The 27,959-nt window shown below is 51.3% G+C and overlaps 3 protein-coding genes across 3 annotated transcripts; 1 reads left to right on the top strand and 2 right to left on the bottom strand.

The window, feature by feature from the left end:
* Window positions 1-289: 289 nt before the first annotated feature.
* Window positions 290-11,172, bottom strand: LOC132470035 (dual specificity tyrosine-phosphorylation-regulated kinase 4-like). Its single transcript, XM_060068170.1, has 14 exons — window positions 10,808-11,172; window positions 10,311-10,457; window positions 9,784-9,936; window positions 5,253-5,399; window positions 4,138-4,336; window positions 3,072-3,229; window positions 2,793-2,929; window positions 2,499-2,639; window positions 2,150-2,288; window positions 1,965-2,046; window positions 1,684-1,856; window positions 1,538-1,598; window positions 1,321-1,417; window positions 290-1,056 (listed from the first exon to the last, which is right to left on the bottom strand). Exons 1-14 carry the CDS (start codon window positions 10,922-10,924, stop codon window positions 834-836), a joined length of 1,974 nt encoding a protein of 657 aa, XP_059924153.1. The 5' UTR covers window positions 10,925-11,172; the 3' UTR covers window positions 290-833.
* On the top strand, window positions 6,174-8,593 carry LOC132453037 (myristoylated alanine-rich C-kinase substrate-like). Its single transcript, XM_060045904.1, has 2 exons — window positions 6,174-6,839; window positions 7,233-8,593. Exons 1-2 carry the CDS (start codon window positions 6,707-6,709, stop codon window positions 8,363-8,365), a joined length of 1,266 nt encoding a protein of 421 aa, XP_059901887.1. The 5' UTR covers window positions 6,174-6,706; the 3' UTR covers window positions 8,366-8,593.
* A 3,830-nt stretch (window positions 11,173-15,002) lies between the features above and the next one.
* Window positions 15,003-27,139, bottom strand: scaf1 (SR-related CTD-associated factor 1). The gene is given in 9 exon segments (XM_060045905.1): window positions 15,003-15,565; window positions 19,003-19,131; window positions 19,711-19,992; window positions 20,170-20,252; window positions 21,607-22,607; window positions 22,609-23,612; window positions 23,667-25,591; window positions 25,837-25,929; window positions 26,865-27,139. Coding segments are annotated over 7 exon segments (4,482 nt in total). The 5' UTR covers window positions 25,509-25,591; window positions 25,837-25,929; window positions 26,865-27,139; the 3' UTR covers window positions 15,003-15,424.
* Between the last annotated feature and the right edge of the window lie 820 nt (window positions 27,140-27,959).

Here is a 27,959-nt window from a genome sequence, read left to right as displayed (position 1 = left end):
TTATATGGATTGACATATTGATGAAAGAATGTGATTTGAATGGGAAAATTGAAATGTTAGTTTAATGTAACGATTGCACTCTATCATTGAGCTTGATCCATGATAAGCTACCTCTGGTCGTTCGCAATGACCTTCATGGCGACCAGCTGCTGGGTTTTGTGGTCTCTGCACTTGAGGACTCGACCGAAGGTACCCTCACCCATCAGCTCCAGGACCTCAAAGCGGTAGGCGATGTGGTCTTTGATAACCTGCATTTAAAAAACCCATTCATAAATAATGGTGGAGGGGGAATGTCTCCTGAACCTTCTCTTCAGCTATGCCAAGGGACCACACCTCCTTGTACTGTTTGATTCCTCTCCACTCAAACGGTGTCAGGTGTTTTCTGAAGACCATCGAGGCGTCTGTGTGCAGGGAAAGAAACATGACACAGAGAGCATGTTGAGGCCTTGTACTCAGCAGGAAGTGATGGCTTGATGAAAGGGACAGGCATCCGTTTCTTCATGAAGGTTTGAATGCTATTTCTCAGCAAAAGGGTTGAGAATGTGCTGTGGTCTTTTTAAGTCTTAACTCGTCTCAAGGTTGATGATGAGATGGTAAACTAGGGTTGGTCTGAAAATGTCCCCCCAGCAACAACATTGGAGTCTAAATGTATGTTGTTCCACGTCCTTGGACTGCAAAGCTTTAGTCTCCAATAATGTCTTATTTCGTATCCATTATCAGATCAAACATTGTTCGGACAAAACTGTTGGTCATTGTAACAACACAAAAATGAACAATGACTCACATGGGGGGCTAACGCAGCAGTGCATGTCCCCGTAAGGAAGGGACGGGCTTCATCTGGCGCCCCCCTCCCTCCTGCTGTCCCTGGCTCCGACCGGTCTGGGCCCTGGTCCGGAGGTGGACGGGGCTGCGGCGCTGGTGGAGTCCACCATGTGCTCCCAGTTGGTGGACTGGTGGGGAGAAGAGTCCTCGCTGGAGCTGGGACTCTGGAAGTGCATCAGAACCCACGGATGCTGCCTGGCCTCATCCGGGGTCATGCGCTTCGTCGGCTCGTATCTTAACATCGCCAGATCAACAAGAACAGGCATCAACATATCTGCAACAGGCTGAATGAGGAAGACATTGTTTCCTTCTATATGAGCTGAATCATTTCCCGCCAATGGTCACGACCTGACCCCTGGTTCTAGTGCTACAACCTCCGGGACTGCTTTGTATCCCCTGATAACAACTTAACGTAGCACGTGTTGGAACAAGTACATGAGCGAGGACCTGGGGAGCGTATCAAACTTCACCATTGGGTCAGAGTGGAGGTGCACCTACTCAAGACAATTCTGGACGAAGTCAAGAAGGAGTGGGTCCGACGTGTTCAGGGCCACAGACAGACCCGCGTTGGTCACGTCTCTGCTGTTTCTTTGACCTGCATTAACGTCACAGAAACATCACGCAACAACATCACACAACATCACACAACAACAACAACTGAAGTACACAGCAACCACGGGGAGGACAACTTGAGGATGGTTTAGTTTCTCCTCACCGGAGAGAAAGCCCTGAAGCCGGGTCTTCTTCAGCATATCGTTTGGGGGAACACCCAGCAGCTTCAACAGAACACGCACATCAACCCATTAGAAACACAGAAGGGCCTTTGAAATACTAAAGCTAACCTTACGAGGCATTCATTACCTTCGTCATTTCCAGCACGAGCTCGTACTCATCAAGCACGTTAAATAGGATCTGGCCTGTCTTGAGCTCGGCTAAGATGCAGCCCAGACTCCACATGTCGATGGCCTTGGTGTAGACCTTCGTCAGAATGACTTCTGGGGACATGTAGGCCATTGTCTGGGCAATAGGTATGGCTGTGGAGAAGGACAAGTTCATCAATCAAATGAAATGTTGCTCCAGAAAGAAATTGCCACCTTTAAAGATGGGTGTTTTTTGGTCCAGTTAAAAGGCCAAACACTCACTGTTGTGATGTTCACGAAGGCTGGACCCAAAGTCAGCCACCTTTATGACCGCTGGGTCACCTTCTGATACCAGGATGTTCTCCTAAACAGAAAATAGATATTGAATCCCAAAGACATGTGCATAAAGTGTATATTCTAACTTATTGTGTCAACATAGACGACTTGGATGATGATTTGGCTCCTACCGGTTTCAGGTCGCAGTGGATGATGCCAGACCTACTGAGGAACTGGAGAGACTGCACCAGAGAGATGGCATGGCTCCTCACCCGAGAGGCGCCCAGCCCTCGGTACTCTCTCTGTTTCAACACCTCCAAGAGGCTCTTTCTGGAAAGATTAGACATCATGAGGGTCCATAAAGCTTTGTCCTAGTAGGTCTGTCTCTCGTTCACCTAATTTCTTGGCCAAGCACAGATATTTGAAGCAGCATTTGTATTGATATTGGCACTGATATTATCAATTACAAACATCTTGTTTGTTGGTGTCTTATTTCTGTGTGAGTGGGCAGGATATGAGGCTTTTGTTTTGCAAACCCACCCCATGAGGTCAAAGGTGATGCACACATGGTCACGGAACTGAAAGTGCTCCTTCATGTGGACGACGTTGGCCACACCATCCTCATCGTTCTCCTGGAGCAGCTCCAGAATTTCCACCTCTGCCTTCGCCTCATCTTTATACCTTTAGATTGGTTGGTTTGAGGTTCATGGATGGTAATTGTTTAGGATTACTTGGATTGGCATATTGATGTCGATGTAATTTGAATGGTAAAATATGAAAAGTTTAATGTAACGATAGCACTCCTATCATTGAGCTTGATCCATGATAAGCTACCTCTGGTCGTTTGCAATGACCTTCATGGCGACCAGCTGCTGGGTTTTGTGGTCTCTGCACTTGAGGACTCGACCGAAGGTACCCTCACCCATCAGCTCCAGGACCTCATATCGGTAGGCGATGTGGTCTTTGATAACCTGCATTTAACACCCCCATTCATAACTTAGAGAACCAAATGTGAATAAAGTAAATACATCTGGCTGAACCCAACAAAGCCCGTTCTTCTACTCTGAAGGGTTTGTGGTAGGATCCCTCAGGAGGACACCTGTTAGTATTTACCATCTTGTAGTGTCCCTTGCGGTCATCATAACCATGGCTGAGGGGGCATTTCTGCTGGATCTTCTCTGCAGCTATGCCGAGGTACCACACCTCCTTGTACTGTAGGATTTCCCTCTGCTCAAATGGTGTCAGGTGTTTTCTGAAGACTGACAAGGCATCTGTGTAAAGGGAAAGAAACGAGGCATGTTGCTCAGCAGGAAGTGATGTGTGTTCTTTCCTTCATGAAGCACGGGGGGTTTAAACGCTATTTCCAAACACAATTGTTTAAATGGTGCTGTAGGTAGGATTCAAGAGTTGAAAAGAGCGAGAACAAGATGGATTCCCCAAACCAATCAGGGTGGAGACGATCTGATGGATCAGATATGAGCCAACAGACGTCTGCAATCTAAATGATCACCTACAAGGACCGGAAACCGATCACAAATCTCACATAGCGTTTCACTCCCTAATGACTGATTTCTAACAGCTTGCAATCAAATAATCGCAGCAACATTACCCAACGTACATTCACTGGGAAACCCTTAGCCAATGCTGTCACCAGATGAACAATTTCCACCACTAGTGTGTTTACCTGACAACAACCTGCTCACCATCTTGGGCAAAGACTGTCATCCACTCCAGAGCACGATCGCAAAGCAGAAGAGCATGATCAGCTCAAGACTACACACGATGCCATGTACGATTGACAGACTGAGGAAATAATTTGTCCCCAGGGTCGTGCAACTGTACAATGTGTACCTGGAGGGAGGAAGAGGAGCGATAGACGTCTCTGCGTATTCTGTCTCCCTTTCCACCACCTCCACTTCCTCCCTTAAACAGTGTGCTGACTGTCCACTGTTTACTGAAACAATGTTTACTGGCTTTATTAACCCTCAGGCACAATCGCTCCCTATATTATCGAAGAGCACCTCAGTATATAATTTATTGTCCATATTATCCGTATGGATATTTTATATTATCATCTTGTTTATGTTGTATGTGTATGTTGTGTGTGACGTCTTCAAGCTACTGTGACTTTGAATTTCCCCAATGGATCAATAAAGTGTACACCTATCAATCCATCTACCTGCTGTGGCCAATCGTTGGCCATCACACCATCGGTACTTCTCCGTCTGCACTCTCTGCTTCTTTTGGTCGAGGGTAGCAGCCAGGCTTGGAGCTCTCTGCGGGGTTGTGTCGAAGTCTGGGAGGACGGGGGTCTTCCCCTTCGGAAGGGGAGCCTTTTTCCCCGCCGCAGACTTTAAGGCCGGCGGGGGCAGAAGGTCCTTCCCTTTGATCGGCTCCTGAGGGAGGAACGACGCAATGGTTATGATCTCTGTTTTTATCAATCATTCATCACTGGCTAATGCAGTGACCTCTCATTGCATGGAACAATTGCATGTTAATAATTTTCCGTAAAATTCAAGAAGCAAACATAATGTACAATCAGTTGTCACAGAATTAGCCAATGGGTTAAAACTCCTGAATTGCTAGCGTTGTAAGGCATCCAGAAAACAAATACACTAAGGGCATTGTATTTCTCTTTTTTAACAATTCACTGCTCGTCCAGCCATGAATTAAGTGTCCGTCCCGACTCTATGGATAATATGTGTCTGTGGAAACCAGCCTAGAACCATTTTTTCATTTTCCCTAGGTTTTGTAATTGGAGCTTTTGTTGGTGTAACAGTGTCATCTATCGTTGTGTAACACAGTGGTGATTTACTTGGTGTTGTCATTCTCATGTCTTTTTATTGTACCGGAAAGATAAGGTAGATATATTTCCCCCAAACAGTAATAGAAGTTCCCCAAAGATGCGTCCAGATTAAACATACACCATGTCGATGTGTATGCACTATACACTTACCATTTAAGGGGGTTCAGGAAACCCTGTGGTCATTTGGTTAGCCTCAAAGTATCACCCAAGTCATATTTTAAGGTTCATCTATTACTTAGTGTCAAAAATGCCTGAATCAAATAGCTGACTTAGGCAGATTATGGAATGTAGAAGAGCACTCTGATTGGCTTATGCTATAGCCAATGAGGCACAGTGAATCCGCCGCATTAGGAGAGTGGAGTTCGGTCAGATATCACAATTTGGCCAAAATAAGACTTAGGCGATAATGCTATTAGGCTAACGATTTGAAATGATAAGTCATATGGACGTGTAGGACACTAGCGGACTAGCTCAGCAGGAACACTGACCAGGTCACCAGCAAGGCGGGGGGGTCTCTGCTGGGTCTTGGTGCTGTCTGGTTGGACGGGGGTCTTCCCGTTCCTAAGAGGAGCCTTTTTCACCGCTGCAGACTTTAAGGCCGGCGGGGGCAGGGGGTCCTTCCCTTTGATTGGCTCCTGAGGGAGGAAGGACGCAATGGTTATGATCCCAGTAGACGTTACTGAGCGCTTTGCATTAAAGTAATTTGATTTGGAATTAAAACACTTTCTTGTGTTTTTATCAATCATTCATCACTGGCTAATGCAGTGACCTCTCATTTCACAGAAATGAATTGCCGTTCAAACTCAAGAAGCAAACAAAAATTGCAATCTGTTGAAACCAACCTCGAACTATTTGTTCATCTTCCCGAGATATTGTAATTGGGACCTTTGTTGAAGTAACGGTCTCAATTATTGTTTGCAACTAAGTGGTGTCAGCGGTGGAAGAAGTACCCGGAAGCCATACTTGAGTGAATGTACAGATATCTTCCCAGAAACTGACTGGTAAAAGTAAAGTCACACAATAGAGTACTACTTGAGTAAAAGGCTTAAAGTATCCGACATTAATTGTACTTAAGTATTCAACAAATACACACACTCTCACACACAGACACACGCACACACGCGCACACTCGCACACGCACCACAGAAAATATATGTTTAGTGCAGAATTAAGACAACCAACCCTCAAAATATTCATGCATTAAATGATCGTACATTTATGTAGAACTTCAACTTGAAATAATCGTACAAGAACCTAAAGAACGTAAACCGGAGAACATGTTCAGTCAGCGCCAGCTCGAATCATGAATCAAATCATGAATCAAATCTCCGTACAACTGCCGCGGAGGTTTGAGTGACATGTCTGCTGGCCCTCCCTCTCCCCTTATTACTATTGGACGGGTGCCCATCTCCCACCTGTACACTGTAGGCCTACCTACTGGGTGGGTTGAGAGCACTTGTCAATCAACGTTACAGTTCTAGCTAGGACCACACCATTGATTGGCCAAACCTGCTGTTCCCACTTCCAACATCATGACATTTCTAATTTATTCAGCTTTTATATTGTCGCGGAGATGCAAAGGGGAAATGTATCGAAGTAAGGAGAGTTGAGTTAGGTTAGATATCACAATTTGGCCAAAATATGAGTACGTCCACACCAGAAGCGAATTGAGCGACCAAATCGCCGGAAGTCATTCACTTTCTATGGGCAAGAGCGACCAAAGCGACCAAAGCGACCAACGCTACCAGCGGCCAAAGTTGAGCGGCCAGAGCGTCAAAAAGAAGTTGAAACCTTTTTAACTTTATGCAAATGACTATGACGCGCTTCAGCGGCCAAACACTGACAGCCAATCGGAATGTAGACGCTCTTCGCTTGCGTGGATCCCAGGGAACACCGGCAGGCACTTTGGTTCCTACCTACCTTCATTCACTAGCTGAACAAAATGTCGGCTGAAGTACTAATCGCGGCTGTAACTGGGCACCCGGTGTTGTACGACCCAACCCTTTTTCAGTTTAGAGATCGGAACGCCAAGGCCCTGGCCTGGGCGGAGGTGTCACGCGTGGTTGGTTGGTCTGGTGAGTGAGTTAATGAAACGTTTGAGATTATTGTAAAATAGGCGCCAAGCCGCGCCATACATGCCTGCTAACCGAGATCCTAGCATACTAATCTTCCTTGCTCTGAATGGGACGATATCGTTTTCAAATATGGAAAATACATACGTTGTGCAAAGGAATAATACGTTGTGCAAAGGAATAATGCACGCATAATAATGCAAATTAATAATGCACGGAACAAACGTGTCACTTCAATGCGGTTTAATTGAGGATAGACAGCTGACAAATGACCATTTAGCTTTATCCAAAGCAATTTACAATAAGTCATTTGACATAAGAAGTGCAACAATATATTGCTGTAAGTGACATATATAATGATAATGACAGCTGTGTTTTCTGTTTTGTGTTCAATAGTTAATGAGTGCATCAAGAAGTGGAAGGGTCTCAGGGACACCTACAGGAAGAATAGGAAAAAGGAAAAGGAAAGGAGGAGGAGTGGTGCAGGGGCAGGGAAGCCATGGAAGTATGCCCGCATAATGGCCTTCATAGATCCATTCATGGAAGACCGCCAAAGCCAGACCAACATGGCAGGGCCAGTGAGTGAGAGTAAGAGTGAAGAGGACACAGACCAGGCAGCACCAGGGAGAGCACCGGTCGAGGACCAGGACGCCCCGGGGAGAGCACAGGCCGCTGACCGGCTAGCACCACAGGCCGCTGACCAGCTAGCACCACAGGCCGCTGACCGGCTAGCACCACAGGCCGCTGACCAGCTAGCACCACAGGCCGCTGACCGGCTAGAACAACAGGCCGCTGACCGGCTAGCACCACAGGCCGCTGACCGGCTAGCACCACAGGCCGCTGACCGGCTAGCACCACAGGCCGCTGACCAGCTAGCACCACAGGCCGCTGACCGGCTAGCACCACAGGCCGCTGACCGGCTAGCACCACAGGCCGCTGACCGGCTAGCACCACAGGCCGCTGACCGGCTAGCACCACAGGCCGCTGACCGGCTAGCACCACAGGCCGCTGACCAGCTAGCACCACAGGCCGCTGACCGGCTAGCACCACAGGCCGCTGACCGGCTAGCACCACAGGCCGCTGACCGGCTAGCACCACAGGCCGCTGACCGGCTAGCACCACAGGCCGCTGACCAGCTAGCACCACAGGCCGCTGACCAGCTAGCACCACAGGCCGCTGACCAGCTAGCACCACAGGCCGCTGACCAGCTAGCACCACAGGCCGAGGAGCAGGCAGCGGGAAAGAGCAGGAGAAAGACAGGACGAGGCAGAGACCAGACTCGTGATGCTCTTGATGCGGAGAGGCTCATCACAGCTATAGAGGCTGTTAGCAATCGAGTAGTGAGTCAGAGTCCTCCAGAGGACTCTGACTCACTATTCTTTCGAAGCCTCCAAGAGGATTTTAAAAAGCTGTCTTTTAAGACTAGAGAGGATCTAAAGTTCCAAATGTACAGGATGGTGTACGAGGCCAAGTGTCGTGAGGTTGACATGTGGGATAAGGGGAACGGGGTGCAGCTGACAACATTGTGAGGGGTGTTATAGTAAGCTTATCACCCTCGCAGTGCTGTCAGCTGCACCTTGTTCTTCTCCCTCACATGCCATTTATATATATACATACACACACACACACACTTCAATTTTACAACTTTCTTTTGATGTTCTCTTTCACATGTACACAAGTTTGTTTCTTTGTTAAGTTCCCACATGTGCACTTTTATCAGCATTTGCTGATTTGTTAAATTGAATAAATATTTCCAAAGAAAAGCTGTTGTGTTTATTATTTTAAAATCTACAATGGATTCTAAAATATAGGCCTATGCTTTGAGGACATTAAATGACTGCAATTACCATGGTTTATAATATAGTATGCAATGTAATGTGTAGGAGCCATCTATGTTCACCCTTTAGTTTAGTTATTTTAGCCACTTGGGGGAGTATTGCATTGACTGTTGCATCACTGGGATCACTGGGAATTATGTATATACAGGTGAGATGATCAAACATATAGGATAGCTACCACATAATGGATTATTTTTTGCAGAAATGGAAGTCATGCTCTTCAAAAAAGTTTTTGAAATCGTCACATAAACAAAGTAACCGACAAGAAGAGGGATAAATGACAAGGGATATATCTCTTGTCTTTTATCGCTCTATTCCCCACTATTCACGGAGCCTGAGGTGAATAATTGTTAATTAAATAGTCTAGATAGATAGATAGCCTAGTCAAGTCTTTATTAATACCAAACGACACAAATCGTCAGGAATCCATTTAGGTGGCTCGGCCCACACAGGACAGTAGCCTACAAGACCACACAGAACAAGTCTGACTGGACATACACACAATACATCACATTAAAACTAGACACGCGTTGATAGATAGACAGATAGGCCTAGATAGATAGATATGTTCCATTATTTGCCTTGCGGAGCCAACCAGTCCTGTGCACGTATGCAAATTAGCCATGTGCGCCAATGTCTATTTGTTTTGAGTGCGACGAATGAGTGCAGATCATGATTTGCAGATGCAGATCAGTGAAACATATTTTAACTAGCCTACTACAGCACGCAGGGTTTTTTGTTCTCGGTTGTAATTACCCTACATTTTAGGATTTTTTTTATATTGGGGGGAATCACTGTCTTGTTGTCGAAGCACTTTATCCAACAAGCAAAACCGTCTCGGCAATATGGCCAAAGTGTATGGGAGTTCACTCTTTGATATGGCTGTCTGCACTAAAAGCATACGGCTCCTTTAAATGTGTCTGCATAATTGAATTGTACGTTATGAGCGACTTGAGCGACCAAAGCGAACAGAAATATTCGCAGCGAAACTTTGTGAGCGGTCGCTCCTGGTGTGGACGTACGCGATTATGCTATGCTAACGATTTGAAATTATGTGAGTAATGTGGACGTTTAGGACATTAGCGGACTAGCTCAGCAGGAACACTGACCAGGACACCAGCAAGGCGGGGGGGTCTCAGCTGGGTCTTGTTGCTGTCTGGTTGGACGGGGGTCTTCCCCTTCTGAAGAGGAGCTTTGTTCCCCGCCGCAGACGATAAGACCAGCAGGGGCAGATCCCAGGTGACCCTCTTTTTGATCGGCTCCTGAGGGAGGAAAGACGCAATGGTTACGATCTCAGTGGACGTTGCTGAGAGCTTTACATTGAAGTCATTTGAATTAGAATTAAAACACTTTCTTTTTGTTTTGCAAATCAGGGTTTCATGTGGTGTTCTACATGTCCTTTTCATCCAATTATACAGAAACGCACAGGCAGACATATTGGCCAACACCTTGAGGTGTGGTTAATTTGACCAAAGATATAGGCCTATCCAGATTTAACATATAGGCTACCATGTCTATGTGCTTGCGCTATACACATAGCGTTTAGTGTGTGTGTGTGTGGGGGGTCTCATTTAAAATGATTACGGTCATATGGACGTGTAGGACACTAGCGGACTGGTTCAGCACGAACACTGACCAGGCCACCGTCACGGAGGACGGGTCTCAGCTGGGTCTTGGTGCTGTCTGGGAGGACGGGGGTCTTCTCCTCCTGAAGAGAAGCCTTGTTCACCGCCGCAGACTTTAAGGCCGGCGGGGGCAGAGGGTCCTTCCCTTTGATTGGCTCCTGAGGGAGGAGCGACGCAATGGTTATGATCCCAGACGTTACCGAGCGCTTTGCATTAAAGTCAATCTAATTAGATTCAAAACACATTTTTTTTGGTTTGCAAATCAGGGTTTCGTGTGGTGTTCTATATGCCCTCTTCGTCCCTCTATACAGGAATGCACAGGTAGACGTATTGGCCACCACCATGAAGTGTGATTAATCTTCTCAAAGACATATCCAGATTTACCATATCGGCTACGTCTATGTGGATGCACTTAGGCTACCGTAAAGTGGGGAGTCTCACATGAAATGATGCAAGTAATGTGGCCATGTGGGGCACTATAGCGGACTAGTTCAGCAGGACCACTGACCAGGACACCATCACAGCGGAGGGGTCGCAGCTGGGTCTTGGTGAGCGCTGGAAGCACGGCCCTCTTCTGAGCAGGAGGCTTGGGCTTGGGCGCACGCTTTGGGAGGCGGGCGTCCATGTTCCTCAGCTCCTAATGACGCGATACAAGGAGAGGGAGGTTGTGTTAGATATTTGATATTCATAATAATAATATATTTTAAGATGGATATTTTTAAGGGGACGTGATGTTTACGTTACAGCTTGTTGTACCACATGGTTCGGTAATGCCGTGTTCTTTTGGAAAAAGTCTGCCGAATCAGGATTGCTAACTCACTTTATTTAGTAAAGGTTTGGACTAGCATACCATGAAGCAAAAGGAGGAGAATTGTACAGGCACGCGTGGAGATACACTTAGTAGGGCATCAGAAGGATGCGTTACCTGGAGCGTTCTAGCCCCCGGGGCTATGGGATTCTTGAAACTTTAATACTGGGCAGACGTGGACTTATTTATGTGCTCTGATTGGCTAATCATGGTGCTGAACTCCCGCCTCTCTGGATGTTGTATGTGTCTCTATGCTGCACCCTTGTGGCTATGTGTTGGCATTACAACTTGCTTTGTGGCCCTGAACTTCTGAGTTCGTCGAACGCCTGGGCCGCTCGTATCTCTGGAATTGATACGTGAATGAATGGCTTCTTGTCCGGGCCGGACGCCTCCCTAGGAGCCTGATCCCTCCCTAGGATGGGAACGAGACCTCTCTAGTCGCCAAGGACATATGTGGCCTGTTGGTATGAATGTGTGTGAATTATGTTACAGTAATGTTAACATTTGACGCTATGACACACATTTACATCCCGAGATTTCAGGTAACTTGGTCGAAACAAATTCATATTTAGCATTTTCAGTCATCCTGGAGGAAAACAAGCTTTATGCAAGCATCTGATTAAATGTGTGCGTTAATATCAGAACGTTGTCTTTCTCTTTCTTAATAATTCACCTCGGCCTGCGACAGCCGAGGGCCGTGATTTAACTATTTACCTTTTTATGGTGTTCAGTGTCAGGGATTGGATGGATTGATGACTAAAGTTTAATCAACAAAACAATAGTTCATTAGGTGAATTAATTAATTCATATTTTGGTGTCGACTTTGGTGAACGACGTGGCCGATTTGAGGGCCGCATCATGGGAGGCCTTCACGGAGAAACGATGCATCAGATCAACCCGACAGGGCGTATCAACTCCTAAACAAATTAATCCTATTTATTTGCCAATACCTGAGTGAATCACTAGCATTTTTTTCATCGGTGTGTGATGAAAATAAATTGTTAAATAAAGTTTTCTCAAGAGTGGCAGAAAGTCACGGAAACCTACCCTTGTTTCCTGCTGGATCAAACCGTCAACTGGACAGTTCGTTCCTGGCCGAAACAATGCTGAGACTAAAGACACTTATTAAAGGGAAATCGTCGAGCAATATCTCTTCAGATCAGAAGCGTCTTCAATACGATTGCAACAGTTGTCATGACAAATGTAAACATTAAAGATTCTGCGAAGAAAATTATTTTAATCCAGCTCATTGTGACGTCATGAGACAGCTGACCTCTCGACCGTGGCCGCGTGTTTGTCTGTGTGTGCGTGCATGTGTATATAAATATTATTTATCATAAATATCATATTTACTGTAGACTATTTGGTGGCATATAATACAACTATGAACAAACTTATTGCCAAGGTTTTGGGATTCCAGAAGGGTTTAGCCAACAATGGGCCACATTGTTGCACAATTAAATAGGCTAGGCCTACATATTAATTTATATCGTCATTTGGCCTGCGCAATTCACCAATCGAGAACATTGAAGTCTTAACAATAATAAATGTATATAAAAAAAAGATTGAACAAATATGAAAATAAATCTGACTTTGTATGACAATTATTTAAAAAAAACGACTTGGCTGCACAATTAAATAGGCTAGGCCTACATATTAATTTATATCGTCATTACTTCGGATCAGAAGCGCTTCAATATGAGTTGTCATGACAAATGCAAACATTAAAGATTCTGAGACAAAATAACTTTACGCAGCTCATTGTGACGTCATGAGGGAGATGACCTCTCGACCGTGGCCCTGTGTTTGTGCGTGCATGTGTATACACATTATAAATATTGTCGTGAGATCACCTTACTGAAGAACTATTTGGTGGCATGAAATACAGCAATGAACAAACTTATTGCCAAGGTTTTGGGCTTTAAGAGCTTCCAACTGACAATGGGCCACAAATTAATGTAGTGCTGCACAATTAAGTAGGCCTACATATTAATTGAAAAATCATGATTTTGGCCTTCGCAATTGACTTATCGAGAAAATTGAACTCATAATATAATGAAGGTATAAAATAACAATGACCAACATAAACACCCTGGGTTTCAGGTTGGAACTCCCTCATGTCCACCTGGAAACCAAACACAACGGTGTATGATTTATTGGCCAGTTATTATCAATCATGAGCAACTGTCCCAAAATAACATGCGATAGATGGGTGGATTCCTCCAGATAGTAAGCAGTTATTCAGTTTATTCCAAAAGTTAAAGTCGATTGTGACAAATCGTGGATTTGTTTCCTGCTGCTTTCTGAGTCTGCGATGAATCACTGAATTACAGACATGAATAATCGTACACATAGGCCTACTACAGAATACCAAAATGACAAATTAAAAACAGCGGTTCGCTAGCGGGCGGTTCGTCCCGAGGCCCGCCGTGCTTCCACTGGAACTCCAGTCTGCGGCCGCTTCAGTGGCCACTCAGTGCGCGATACTGCCGCCGGCTCTGCGCGCTCATTGCGCTCTCGTTCCGCAGTGGGCAGCTGGCTTCAGATAACCACAGCATCACACCAAACGTATAGGCAAAAGGACCTCGGATCGCCCAAGATTAGTGCCCTAATGCCCTAATAAATTGTGCTCTTAACCCCAAATCCCCCTTACGCTGTGTGTAAATCCACCCAAGTCACTGCAATCACAAACACACTTCACAATAAAGGCTCCTAGTTCATAGTTTATTTCATGAACTGCAGTAAAGAAAAACTAAAAACGGTGGCCATTATAACAAAATATAAATATAACATAAGATCCCCCCTTCCCCTTACTATTAAATGTTCTTAATAAATACATTTGATTTTTTTATTAGCATTTTACTGACCAATGGTATGGATGGGGCCTTGTACGGTCCACCACCATATCCTCTTTCCCCAGAAGAAGTAAAACTCAGTATTTAATGACTTTGATTTACCTTTGAGCACTTCCTATTATAGGCTACTGTCTGTTTAAAATGCTGATTACCATCGACCAACACCACTTAACGTTTGTATCAAGAAAGAAAAAAGAAAAAACCCATCCTATTCATGCCACCACAGAGGCAAATCAACGGCTTTGCTTCAGCCACTCAACGTACTATGTCCCGGTGTCACAAAACGAATGAACCCATTCTGAGTGATCGATCACTATACAAATGTTACTTTTAAAGTCGTGCATGTTTCCGCACCTGAACGATTTCATGCCTGTCTACGCTTCGAACTCGTGCGTGCTGCAGAAAAGGTGCAACAGCGACCCCTGGGGTCACACTTTACGGTGGGTAAAATAATATGGTTTGACACTCCTAATAGTAAAATACAAATATTAAAGAATACAATAGGGTTCCTACATTATCGTAGGACCCCTAATAATACAAACGAATACAATAGAGTTTCTACGTTTTTTGTCGGACGACCCCTAATAACGTGCAATGATGCACCCGGGAATAATCTGACTGGTAGACACTGCCATCTAGTGGACATGTCTGTGCAGATGTTTTTTTCAATAGCCTCTTCATGAACGTTATTTTGAGCGTGGCTTCCGTCTTATCAGTTTTGTAAATTTAGTTGATCGATTATGCATCCACCTCTCTGGAATCAAAGTTTGTGATCATAACTGCATATTTAATTCACATAATTTTACTCAGTTTACCACTGTATGGCCACGTACATGTGTACGTTTGCTTATATTTGACAGGCAGCTACAACAAACAAAATAGGACAGAAGTAAACTTGATAAACTTGTCACACATTGCGGCGTCGGCCTTCCAGCACATTCATTCAGTCAATTCCAACGGATCAACATTCTCATTCATCCAGAGAGACGAGCCCTCGAGAGTTCAAGAAGAGACCGACAAGAGAGACTCAAGAGGCGGACTTCTATGTTCAAAACCATCCTTTTATCCATTCCAACATAGTACCTGGCTCACGGACAGGTTCAGCGCGCATATAGTTCACATCGAGAGAGCGATAAAGAGAGATAAAGAGAGAGACAACTCGTTGAAGTTACCATAGTGTACTTACAGTATGTACAACTTTTTTTTTTTCCCCAGGTGTGTGTGCAAGAGTGTATTCCCCCACAGAACACTAAACATGGGCTTCTTGTATACGGGGCGTGTACGCCCCCCTCCCTAATGTAACAGACACTGAATTAAAACCAAAGAATTCAAATGATACAAAAAAGGTTAAAACCTAAAAGCACTCTGGAATGGCCTCTGAAGGCCCAGTTCAACGTGCGAGGGGGGGGCTTCATCAGTCTGTAGGAGAGAGGGGGGGGGGGCGGGGAGTCTGTGATCGTGATCAGTAATTCAGCTGATGGTCGCGGTCTTCGTCGTCCATGTTGCGCCCGTGCTTCCGGAAGTACTTGTAGCGCTGCACGTAGAGCTTGACCAGGGTGCTGACCTTCACCGGGTTGATCTCGCCCGTCCGGCTGTGGCAGATCTGTTGGGGGGGGGGGGGGGGGAGGGACGCACGCACACACACACACACACACACACACACACACACACACACACACACACACACACACACACACACACACACACACACACACACACACACACACACACACACACACACACACACACACACACACACACACACACACCTTAATAAACGAGTACTTCTCATCTCTTTGTATGCAGCCCACAGTTTAGATCGCCGCCTTGGATCGCCGCTGAACGAGTTATCCGTTGGTCGACTAGGGATGGACCATCTGGTGACCAGGGGGGGGGGGGGGGGGGGGGCTAAACCACTCGAAGCCCAAGGCCCTGGAGACCGCCTCACTAACCCCCCAACCACTGCGGTAGAAATTAATGATTCTATTCTAAGGTAAACCATGATTATTATTAGGCCTGTATATCTAATGGTAGGAAACATTTAAAGCGCCTCCGGACTCTGATCCAGGGCTGGACACGGTGCCAGGGAGTCTGGGGTCAGAGCGTATGTTGGAACCCCCCCCTACAGGAGCAGGATGCTACGGGGTCAATGCGTGCTGACCTCAGCCTGGTGTTCTAGATTATCTCGTTGACCATTCGCTTAGAGGAATTTGTGATTGATTATGGGCGGACACCTCCGACAAGAAACCGCCATGTGTGTGTGGATGAAGAGGACGTGGGATCCGTTGACCCTCAGTGCTTTAAAAACCATTCAGCCTTGTTGTTGTCCCTTTTAAAACGATGAAGTCTTTTTTGTCAATACTTGCTCCGGACCCCTGGATTTCCTTTCCTCTCTCTTAAGTTAGTCGAGGTGTTTGTATCTCGGTTGATTCCACCACACCATCCGAGGGACGGACACCGTGGGTATACCCTCCTGGGAGTCCCTCGCCTCACCTCCCGGGACCTCCAGCGGGTACTGAACCTCAGCATCCCCGCCCAAAAGAGCTCAACCCAGGACGCACCGCCCCGCCGAGAGCTCAACCCAGGACGCACCGCCCCGCCGAGAGCTCAACCCAGGACGCACTGACCCGCTGAGAGCTCAACCCAGGACGCACTGCCCAGCCGAGAGCTCAACCCAGGACGCACTGCCCAGCCGAGAGCTCAACCCAGGACGCACCGCCCAGCCGAGAGCTCAACCCAGGACGCACCGCCCAGGCGAGAGCTCAACCCAGGACGCACCGCCCAGGCGAGAGCTCAACCCAGGACGCACCGCCCAGCCGAGAGCTCAACCCAGGACGCACTGCCCCCCCCCCCCCCCCCCCCCCCCGCCGAGAGCTCAACCCAGGACGCACCGCCCCGCCGAGAGCTCAACCCAGGACGCACCGCCCAGCCGAGAGCTCAACCCAGGACGCACCGCCCAGGCGAGAGCTCAACCCAGGACGCACCGCCCCGCCGAGAGCTCAACCCAGGACGCACCGCCCCCGCCGAGAGCTAAACCCAGGACGCACTGACCAGCCGAGAGCTCAACCCAGGACGCACCGCCCAGCCGAGAGCTCAACCCAGGACGCACTGCCCAGCCGAGAGCTCAACCCAGGACGCACCGCCCCGCCGAGAGCTCAACCCAGGACGCACCGCCCCCGCCGAGAGCTAAACCCAGGACGCACCGCCCAGCCGAGAGCTCAACCCAGGACGCACCGCCCAGCCGAGAGCTCAACCCAGGACGCACCGCCCAGCCGAGAGCTCAACCCAGGACGCACCGCCCAGGCGAGAGCTCAACCCAGGACGCACTGACCCGCTGAGAGCTCAACCCAGGACGCACCGCCCAGCCGAGAGCTCAACCCAGGACGCACTGCCCAGGCGAGAGCTCAACCCAGGACGCACTGACCCGCTGAGAGCAACGGCAGACAGCCGCTCTCCAGTCGCTCCACAGAGACGGCCGTTGGCTGAAATCTGCCATTTCTCAAGGGCTTTCCAGGATGTTTCTACTTAATAGTTATTTTAATTTTATATTTATATTTAAGATAAGATACGATATACTTTATTCATCTCAGCAGAGAAATGTAGGTGCTCCAGCAGCCAGCATACATACACAACACAACACATGTATACATATATATCCCACCTAAACAAAACCATGCATCCACAATACCTAGCCTAGGATAGAAGAAGGGGGATGGATGGTCCATGTGCAGAAGTAGAAGTAGAAGTAGCTGTTACTCAGAGAGATAACAGTACAAAATGAGTGCAAATATACAGGTGTGCAAATGAACAGGTGGGCAAATGAACAGGTGCAAACCATATATATATATATATATATATATTATATATGTATATATAAGTTTGATATATATATATATAAGCAGGACAGCTACATTTTAAATGAATATTCTTCTTTCCTTACTAAAAAGGGGAGTTATTATAATTGCAGTAGGTAAAACAAATCTTAAATCTGTCCTTTCTGCAGCTCAGCTGTCGTAGCCTCCCACTAAAAACACTGTTGTTTACTCACTAGATTGTTCAAGCGATGCGTGTTATCGTCCATAATACTCAACAATTTCAGCACCATCCTTCTCTCCATCCCAACCTCCAGATACACTACAGCAGGCCCCAGCACAGAGCCAGCCCTCCTCACCAGCTTGTTAAGCTCTTTAGAGTCACGAGTCCTGATGCCGCTGCCCCAACTGAGGGCTGCAAAGAAAACGGCACTGGCCACAACAGACTGATAAAACATACGTAACGTTTTGCTACACACATTAAAAGACCTAAGCTTGCTCAAGAAGCAGAGTCTGCTCTGAGCCTTCTTGGAGACGGCCTCCGTTTGTTGCTTCCAGTCCAGTTTATTGATCATGTGCACACCATAGTATCTATAGCTCTCTACCACCGGCACTTTGTCCCCAAGGATAGAGATGGTGCTTAGCTCAGGCCTGGCCCTCCTGAAGCCCACCAACATTACCTTGGTCTTTGTTACATTTAAAACAAGGTGCCATTTATGTACTATGAGTCTTATTGTTGTGATGCACAAAACACCAAGACGATCAGGGCGAACATCATCCGTTGGCAATTTGGTTCACGGAATTCATCCTGCCAGTGAATCACAGGTGTGTGAGGGATGGAGAGTGTTTTTATGGATTAGCCACAACATCTTGCTATTTTCTGCCCTCTTCACTACTCCTGGGTCTTACCCAAACCAGTCCAAGCAGTGTTGTAAAAACCCACAATGTGGACATGATAAATGGACTGCATTTATATCGCGCCTTTTTGTATCTAGTGGTCACCAAAAGCGCTTTAAAATATTGCCTGACGTTCACACATTCATCCACACGTTCACACACCGACGGCGGAGTCGACCACGCGAGGTGACAGCCAGCTCGTCAGGAGCAGTCAGGGTGAGGTTGTCTCGCTCAGGGACACCCTCCACGCTCAGCTAGGAGGAGCCGGGGATCGAACCCCCCCCCTCCTCGCAGTAATCCTACCGCTCCGTGAGACTAGCCCAGCGCGTACCTTGTGCACGGCTTTCCTCAGGATGTCCTTGTACTCGTCCTTGTTGATGTCCTTGCGCTGGTAGTACGGCTTGATGGCCAGCTTCACCTCCTCCACGGCGCGCTCCTGCGTGTGGAGCTTCTTCAGGTACTGCGGCGACAGAGGGGTCAGTTAGCAGGGCCCTGACGGTGCGGTGAGGCCCACCCAATGGCGTTCAGCGTTTCCCAACAGCACTCTACAGCGTGGGCGGCCGCCTGAGCAACACACGTTACTGCCGCACTAAGTCATCGTCGTCGGAAATAACATTATATAAGTTGTAAATATTATACAAAAGTACAAGACAGACTTGAGGCCTGACGGCGTGCATGAAAATACGCATCAAAGGTCCACCTGTAAAAGAGTGCAGTTACCAAAAGGCCCGTGAAGTGCTATCTTTAAAACCACGCAGGACAGCCTGCAGCGAGGCTAGACCTCAGCTCTGCCGTCCGCAGTGACTGTGATCCCCGTGTGAGTGTTTAATAAATAATTGTTGAATTGTCTGCCTTTAAACCCCACCGCCACCACTAACACATTTCCTGAGGGGAGACCCTGATGTTGAACTTAAAGATGCGGATCAAACACACTCCTGCCTTTGAGCTTAGAGGCAGCCGCTCTGAAGTCCCACAATGCAACGGGCTAACTGTGACCGCGAGCGCGACGCAGCCAACGGAGAGGGGGGACCACGCGTACCTTGTCCGGGTCTTTGCTCTCACTGTCCCATCCCATGTCCCCGGAGTCCCCCCCCATCCCCGACAGCCCGGCGGGCAGGGGCGGGGTCTGGGCGCAGCCACCCCCCAGGGAGAGGCCGGCGTGGAGGTGGGCGGGGGGCGCCTTGGTGAGGAGGAACTGGCCGGGGGCGGGGCCGGAGGGCAGCGAGGAGGGGGGAGGGTTCAGGGAGGAGGAGGAGGAGGAGGAGGCCGAGGAGGGCGGGGCATGCTGCTGGGACTGGCTCTGATTGGCCTGAGAGAGGATCTGGACGGAGAGGGAGACAGGAAGGAGACGGGACACGGACGGACAGTTGAAGCAGACGTTAAAAGCATTCACCGCCACGTTTTAATGTTACAACAAAATCAACACAATGCTAGACGTTTTGATCAACTCATCCCGTTATACAACTGGTTTGAGATCGATCCGTCAACACAGTCTCACCTGGCTCGTGGCGTGGATGAATTCCTGCGCTTTCGCTCGGCTGGCGATATTCGCCTCCTCCATTTTGAAGAGCAGAGCCGTCACTGAGAGACACAGAGAGGGAGAGAGAGAACGCAGTCGTTAAGAGGCTACATGTGTGGATTCAACCGTTAAAAACACCTCCTAGAAGGTCAACCTCCATGCACAAACCAGTACAATAAGAAACCAAACTAAATGCTCGTGCAGAGAGCCTGGGACATCTGATCTAAAACACACGCAGGACGGTCGGACAGGGAAATCAAACCGACCGCTCTACTTCTGTTGTCGAATGCACAAATACAATTCAACCTGAAGGTTCCCGATTTCTTTTAGGTGCAACAACCAAAATACGAGAGGAGCAACGGCACAACTTTCCTTTCCTAAAGTTGACAGGGCGTTGCCTCATTCTGCTGGAGGCCAGCGGTGTGTAGTGTGTGTGTATAGTGTGAGTATGTATGTATTAGGGATGGGCGTGAGGAATCGATTACTCGAGTGCTCCTCGTTACAAATTAACTCGGTTGGTGGACAGGCAAACTCGAGTTTGCATATACACACACACAGACAAGTTTTCTGAAGAAAATGTATACATTTTCTGTGTGGCACCACTGGCGCGTGCCGTGCACAAAGCAAATGAAATGTATACAATTTCTGTGCGGCTCGTGTGCACAACGTCAGAATTTAAAAAGTTAAGAGATGGCGGTTAGAGCAAAGTGCAGCGAAACCGTTACAGGCCTTTGTTCGACGCGATTTAAATTGTGAGACGCATGTTTATTTTTGCAAGGAAAATGTGTTTTGAACGTTTGCCAAAATAAATAATGAATACTCTGATAACTCTGACTGTTTTGATGGAGAATAAGCATTACATGTTTGGTTGGTAATATTGCCGTTCATCATTAGGCCAATTCCTGCTGCAGATGCGTTGCATTCTAAAAATAGATTCGATTAGTACTCGATTGATCCTCGAGGAAATCATTCGATCAGTCGAGTTTGGAATTGACTACTCGTGCCCATCCCTAGTATGTATACCTGTGTGTTGGCTGCAGTATAGTGTGTGTGTGTGTGTGTGTGTGTGTGTGTGTGTGTGTGTGTGTGTTATAGTGTGTGTGTGCGTGTTATAGTGTGTGTGTGTGTGCGTGTTATAGTGTGTGTGTGTGTGTGTGTTATAGTGTGTGTGTGTGTGTGTGTGTGTGTGCGTGTTATAGTGTGTGTGTGTGTGTGTCTGTGTGTCTGTGTGTCTGTGTGTGTGTGTGTGTGTGTGTGTGTTATAGTGTGTGCGTGTGCGTGTGCGCGCGTGCGTGCGCGTGTGTGTGTGTGTGTGTTATAGTGTGTGTGTGTGTGTGTGTGTGTGTGTGTGTGTGTGTGTGTGTGTGTGTGTGTGTGTGTGTGTGTGTGTGTGTGTGAGCAGCAGGCTCCACTCACAGGCCAGCACCCCCCCAGCGGTGCAGTCCACGCCGCTGGGCAGGCTCCAGGGCAGGGGCACGACGGCGGCGGCGGGGGCGGCGGGCGGCGGCGGCGGCGGCGGCGGGGGCTTGCTGGCCGAGGAGGACGACACGGAGGAGGAGGAGGAGTTGTGGTCCGAGGAGGCGGGCGGCAGCGAGAGGCCGACGCCCCCCCCCGCCGCCGAGGCCGACGAGGACGAGGAGGAGCAGGGGGGCGAGGCCAGGGCCTTGGGGGCGTCGTCCTGGCCCGAGGGGCCCGGGGCGGCCTGCGAGGGGGCGGGGCCCAGCGGGCTGCAGGGGGCCGGGGTGGGCGTGGCCGGAGGGGCGGGGCCGTCCTCCGCCAGGAAGGACGGCTCGGGGGTCTTGCAGCTGCTGTCCACCGTCTGCGAGTCGGGCGACGACTCCCGGGCGTCCCGCGCCGCCGGCGCCGCGGAGACGGGCGGCGGCGGCGTGCGGGGCGGGGGGGTGGCGCCGGAGACGGGCGCCGCCCCCCCGCCGGCCGAGGACGAAGACGAGGAGGAGGAGGAGGAGCTGGGCACGGGGCCGGCGGGGGCCGGGTGGGGGCTGAGCCGCGTGCCGGCGGGCGGCGGGCTCTCGGCGCGGGCCCCGCCCCAGTCCTCGGCGCGGCCCTCGGGGCCCCCGCCGGCCCCGCCCCCCAGGGGCCCCGCCCGCCCGCCGGCCCCGCCCTGGTCCTTGGGCTTCTTGGCGGCGCGGCGGCGGCGCTTGGTGGCGAGCGTGGAGGAGGGCGAGGAGGCGGAGGAGGAGGTGGAGGTGGTGGAGCTGGGCGTGGCCTTCTTGGCCCTGGCGGCGGCGGCGGCGGCGGGCGGGGCCGCCAGCGCGCTGCGCTTGCCCCTCTTGCCCGGCTCCTTGCCGCGGCCGGCCAGCGAGAGGGGCTCCGAGCAGGGCTTCAGGAACGGAGACCGGCTCTCGTTGTCCCGGCGGAACACCACCGCGATGGAGCCGCCCACCACGGGGCCCCCCCCCCCCGCCCGTGGTGGGCCCCAGGTCCATGCCCAGCTTCCCGGCGCTGTTGGGGGCCCCCGTGGTGCTGCTGACCCCCTCCCTCACCATCACCGACACCTTGGACTGCAGCTTGCCCTTCCTGCCCCCGCCCCCGCCCTCCTTCTTCAGCGCCTTGCCCCCCGAGCGGGCCGAGTCCTTGCGGCCCGCCTTGTCCCGCTCCTTGTCCTTGTCCTTGCCCGCCTTGCGGCCGCGCTTGGGGGCCGGGGGGGCGGGGGGGTCGGCGGGGCCCGGGGGGGCCGGGGAGGGGCCTTTGCTCTTGGTGCGCGCCGCAGAGGAGGAGGAGGCCGACGACTCGGCCGGGACGTCCCGCGACTTGGCGTCGTGGGACTTCTTCTTGGGGTGGTGGCGCCCGGCCTTGGGGGCGGCGGCGGCCTTGGCCTTGGGCGAGCGCAGCGGCGGCTCGGGGGGCAGGGCGGCGGGGGGCGTGTCCTCCAGAGAGGGGTAGTCCGAGTCCAGCGCCTCGCCGTCCAGCGAGCGCAGGTCGATCTCCAGCTTGTCCGAGTAGTGGTCCGAGTCGTAGCTGTGGTAGCGCGGCGGCGAGCGCGAGCGGCTGCGGTAGGCCCCGCCCCCCCCGCCGCCGCCCCCCTCCGCCGCCGCCTCCTCCGCCTGCCGCCGCTTCCTCTTCTTCTTCCTCTTGAGGGAGCGGTCCGCGCCGCGGGCGGGGGCGGGGCTGGGGGGCGAGGCGGGCTCGGGCTCGGGCGGCGAGCCCGGGACGGTGGTGGTGACCGTGATGGTGCGCTTGATGGCGAAGAGGTCGGCGCCGTTGAGGTCCTGGATGGACGGCGGCACCACCGGGCGCCCGTCGCGCCGCCGCCGCCGCTCCCACGGCCGCCCGTCGCGCTCCGCCTCCTCCTCCTCCGCCACCACCTCCTCCACCCGCCGACGCCCCTCACGCCCGTGTTTGGACTTCTTGGTGCCGGAGCGCTCTCTGCTGCTGGAGCGCTCCTTGCCCTCCCGGTCCCGGTCCCGGTCCAGGTCCCGGTCCCGGTCCAGGTCCAGGTCCAGGTCCAGGTCCAGGTCCAGGTCCAGGTCCCGCTCCCGCTTGCCGTGGCTGGAGTCCCGGTCCTTCCGGTCTTTGGCGCGGCGGGCGCGGTCCCCGCTCCGCCCTCGGCCTCTGTCCCTCTCCTTGTCTCGGTCTCGTTCTCGGTCTCGCTCCCTGTCCCGGTCCCGGTCGTGGTCCCGGTCGTGGTCCCGGTCGTGGTCCCGGTCGTGGTCCCTGTCGTGGTCCCTGTCCCGCTCGTGGTCCCGGTCCCTGTCCCGGTCCCTGTCCCGGTCGTGGTCCCTGTCCCGGTCCCTGTCCCGGTCGCGGTCCCGGTCGCGGTCCCTCTCGCGGTCCCTCTCCCTCGGCCGCTCCTTGTCGGGGCTGGAGAGCGAGCGCCGGCTGTGTGCGCCGCGCCCCGACGAGTTGTGCGAGCGCGACGTCTCGGGGCTGCTGTGCCTCCTCTTCTTCCTCTGGCGGCTGTTGCTGCTGCTGCTCCGAGGTCGGCCCCCGGCCCCCTCGGGCCCCCGCTCCCTCCTGTCCGCCGCCCTGCGGTCCCGCTCCCGGCTCTTGTCCCGACTCCCCTCCCCCTTGGCCTTCTCCTTGGCCCTCTCCTTCGTCGCCGCCGCCGCCGCCGCGCTCTTCTTCCTCTTCTCCTCCTTGTCGCCCCCTCCCTTGCCCTCCTTGCGTTTGCGTCGGTCCCGGTCCTTGGAGCTCTTGGACGACTTGCGGCTCTTGCTGCCCCGCGGGGCGGCGGCGGGCAGGGCGATGAGCAGGGGGGCGGGCGACCCCGGGGGGGAGGAGGAGGGGGGCAGCGAGGGGGGCGGCGGGGGCGGCGCCGGCTGGGGCTGAGGCGACAGGGAGGAGGAGGAGGCGGGGGCGGCGGGCCCGTTGCGGAAGCGCTCCTTGCGGCGGCTCACCAGCTTCCGCCGCAGGTCGCCGGCGCCCACCACCACGGCGTCGTCCTGCAGCGAGCCGTCGGCGGGCCAGGCGCTCTCCGTGCGCACCGACACGAAGCCGTCGCTGTCCAGCAGCCGCAGGACGCGCTCCGGCTTGGTGCCCACGGAGAACGGCCCCTCCGAGGGCAGCGGCGGCATCATGGCGGCCCGCTGGCCGCCGCCGCCGCCGACCGCCTCGTTGACCGAGGGGACGATCTCCCCCTCCTCGATCTCGGAGTGGTCCGAGAGGTCGCAGCCGCGCTCCCGCTGGCTGGCGTTGGGGGCCCGGTCCAGCCGCCGCCGGAGCGAGAGCTTGATGAGGGGCCGCGGGAGGAGGAGGGCGGTGGAGTCCGGGGGCGGCTCCTTCTTCGGCTTCTTTCCCGCGCCGCCGCCGCCGCCCCTCTTCCCCCCCCGCTCGTCCGCGCTGGGCCCCGCCTCGCCGTCCGACGCCGGCGAGCCCGTGGGGTCAAAGGGGTCGTATTTGTCCCCTTCGTCGTCGTCGTCGTCGTCCTCGTCGTCCTCCATGGCCCTCCCGTCCAGCTCCCCGTCCGTCGGGTGGAAGGGGTCGTATATCTCCCTGCAGCCCCGCTCCGGGGGCCGGTCGGCGGCCGCGCGGCGCCCGGGGCCGGGGCGGTCCGAGGAGGAGAAGGCGGAGCTGGAGAGGGACGGCACCGAGGCCGAGGTGGACGACACCGTGTCCCCGGACAGCCTGGCCCTGCCGCCGCCGCCGCCGTCCGGGGGGTCCTTCACGTCGTCGGGACAGCCCGTCGCCGTGGCGCTGGGACAGGAGGACACCGACGAGGGGGAGGAGGGCGAGGAGGACGGGGACGAGGGGCTGGAGGTGGGGGAGTAGGGAGGGGGGCTCTTTGCCACGTCCATGTGCCCATTTGGAGAAGGGGCCGAGGGCCTCTTCTTGAAGCCCGCGGCGGGTGATAAGTCCATGGGCCCCGGAGACAGGTGGGCCCGTGACCTGGAGCTAGGCGGTCAGGGCAGGGGGCCACACCTGAACAGATCAGGGAGGGACCCTAGGACAGGAAACATGAATACTGCGGTTAACATCCATCCGACTTCAAGCTCATCCAGTATTTTCCTTCACATGTTTCTGCTAGTGTATCCCATGCAGTGACTGATGCCACCGCCATACTTCAGCTTTCTATGGTTCAACCGTAATATATGTCAATCTATTTACATTATAACCACGCACCATAGCGCAACAAGCGTACGTCAGGTGAATGGTGACATTTCTTTAATGAAGAGATTTCAAGATTACCTGTCTTCCTGATAGAAATAAATGGGCAAATTCGGGATAAAAGGTACATTCAGAGTTGATCCCTCCGCCTCAACACGCACCTAAAATTAAAAGCTGAAACAAAGAACCACATTAGTGTTTGATCTTCTATTCTGACAAACCGATTTTGCTAAGCCTTCTTATGCTTGCAAAAGGGGAACAGTCGAGCCATCTTCCTCGGCTTGTTCAGCTGTTATGTATGGATAGCAGAGCAAGAAAAGACGATCTAAAACTACAAAGTGCATTTTCTCAAGTAACTTGGCAAATGAGTGAGCAGGTAAATGAGCATATCCATCAATGTGGAGGGCTATTAAAACCCCTTTGGCGAGGGATTGCCAAAGCTGATATTGTATGATGTGATAGAGGGACTGGTCCATGCCATCCCTGGTTTGAGCTGAGCAGGTTGACGCCGGTTCGGTATGCATCTTCGCATCCTTTACGTGTATTCAATAATAAACGTCCTTCTCATTTCCGATTAGATGTAGAATGTAGAATAGGCAGTAAAGACCCGCCGGTCGTCCAGATGTAATAAGGGGATTATGCAGGCTAGGTTTTGAGGCTCATTTGACAGCAGCATGCTCAAGGCACATAGGCTAATTATTCAAAAAGATGAGGTGCATTGGATGCAACAGTACACACACACACACACACCAATATGTCTCGACCAATCTCAAAAACAGATTTGGTTTAAACAAACTGAGATTGTGCAGCCTTGGTCAATCCATTCACATCAACATCCCCAACATCCTAGAAATGAATTTACCCGGCTCAGTAAACCTCGGCGCTCGTTTATACGCCATTTAAAAAGGTTTGACATTGTATTTTGTATTCTCAAGTTCATAATTGTAATATAATACACCATGCCAGGCAAAGCAGTGATTGTCCGTCTAGGTCGCTGGACAGCTGCATGGTATTTTGCCCCTTACTAGCTGCTAGCCAACATTAGCAGAATGCTAGCTAACTCCAGCTGCCTGCAAGCAGCACAGCATAATCCACAGAAATGCAATTACCTTCGGTTCTTTATCCGTTGTGTGGAATAAAATCCATTGTGTTCCGATCACGGTTGTTTCCTACGCGACACAGAAGTTACATTCAAAACCGAGTCATATGTTTTTCTTTTTAAAATCACAAAAAGAGGCCCATCCCATCAACGTCCGCCATTTTACTTTTCAGACACCACAAACCACGCCTCCCTCAAAGCCACACCCCTTTCAAACCTCAACCATTATAAAGAGAGGCAGAAACATGGACGGCAGAAAGTGAAGCGGTTGCCCAAAGCAGTGGTTGCCAAGCCAAAATCACGCCTCCTCTAAAACACGCCCACCTGTACACGACGCTACGGTGGCTGAGGAAGACAATAGACCATAGCGGTACGCAAACTGTTCTTAAACGTGCAGTGTGTTGATTTATCATCTAGCGGAACGGACTTGGCAGAATGGAATAAAGTAACCATGGTTTAGGTAGTGTATAAAGCCATGAAATTGTCGCTGTCTTTAACGCAATCTGGATAAGACTGAGCTGCTCTTTGTTCCACATTGGGCATCTCCCATCACACAATTCTGTGCGACTGACTCTGACGGCAAGAAACCTGGTTTTGACACTGGATGGATAGCTGTCTTTCGCTACCAGAGTCGCTTCATAACCCACTCCTGGAGATGGTTGCTGTCTCTTCCTCACCTAGAAGGCACAGCATGTTTTTGTCCGGGCTATCGTCTACTCACGTTTTGATCACTGCACCTCCTTACTGGATGGTCTGCCTGCATGTTCCGTTCATCCACCCACCTCACCCAGCTCGTCCAGAATAAATCAACCCAGATGCTATCTACCTACCCAAGTTTTCCCACGACGCACCACTTTTCTGCACCCTGCACTGGTTTACCGGTTATCGCTCAAATCCAATTTAAGTCTGTCCTTGCTCAACAATGGTGGCTCCCCACTGACATCAGAAGAGCTGGAACCCTATCCATCTTCCACTTCAGGCTTAAGACTCATCTGTTCAGTCATGCATCTTGGCCCCTGACCCTTTTCTTCCCTCTAATACACTTATTTTCTATCTCTTCTTTCTATAATGTAGCACTTATATCAGTCTGCTTATTTGATCAATT

Source organism: Gadus macrocephalus, chromosome 2 (assembly GCF_031168955.1).
Source record: "Gadus macrocephalus chromosome 2, ASM3116895v1".
Taxonomy (NCBI): Eukaryota; Metazoa; Chordata; class Actinopteri; order Gadiformes; family Gadidae; genus Gadus; species Gadus macrocephalus.
The sequence above is the reverse complement of the archived record's forward strand: the minus strand, read 5'-3'. Positions and strand labels throughout refer to the sequence as shown.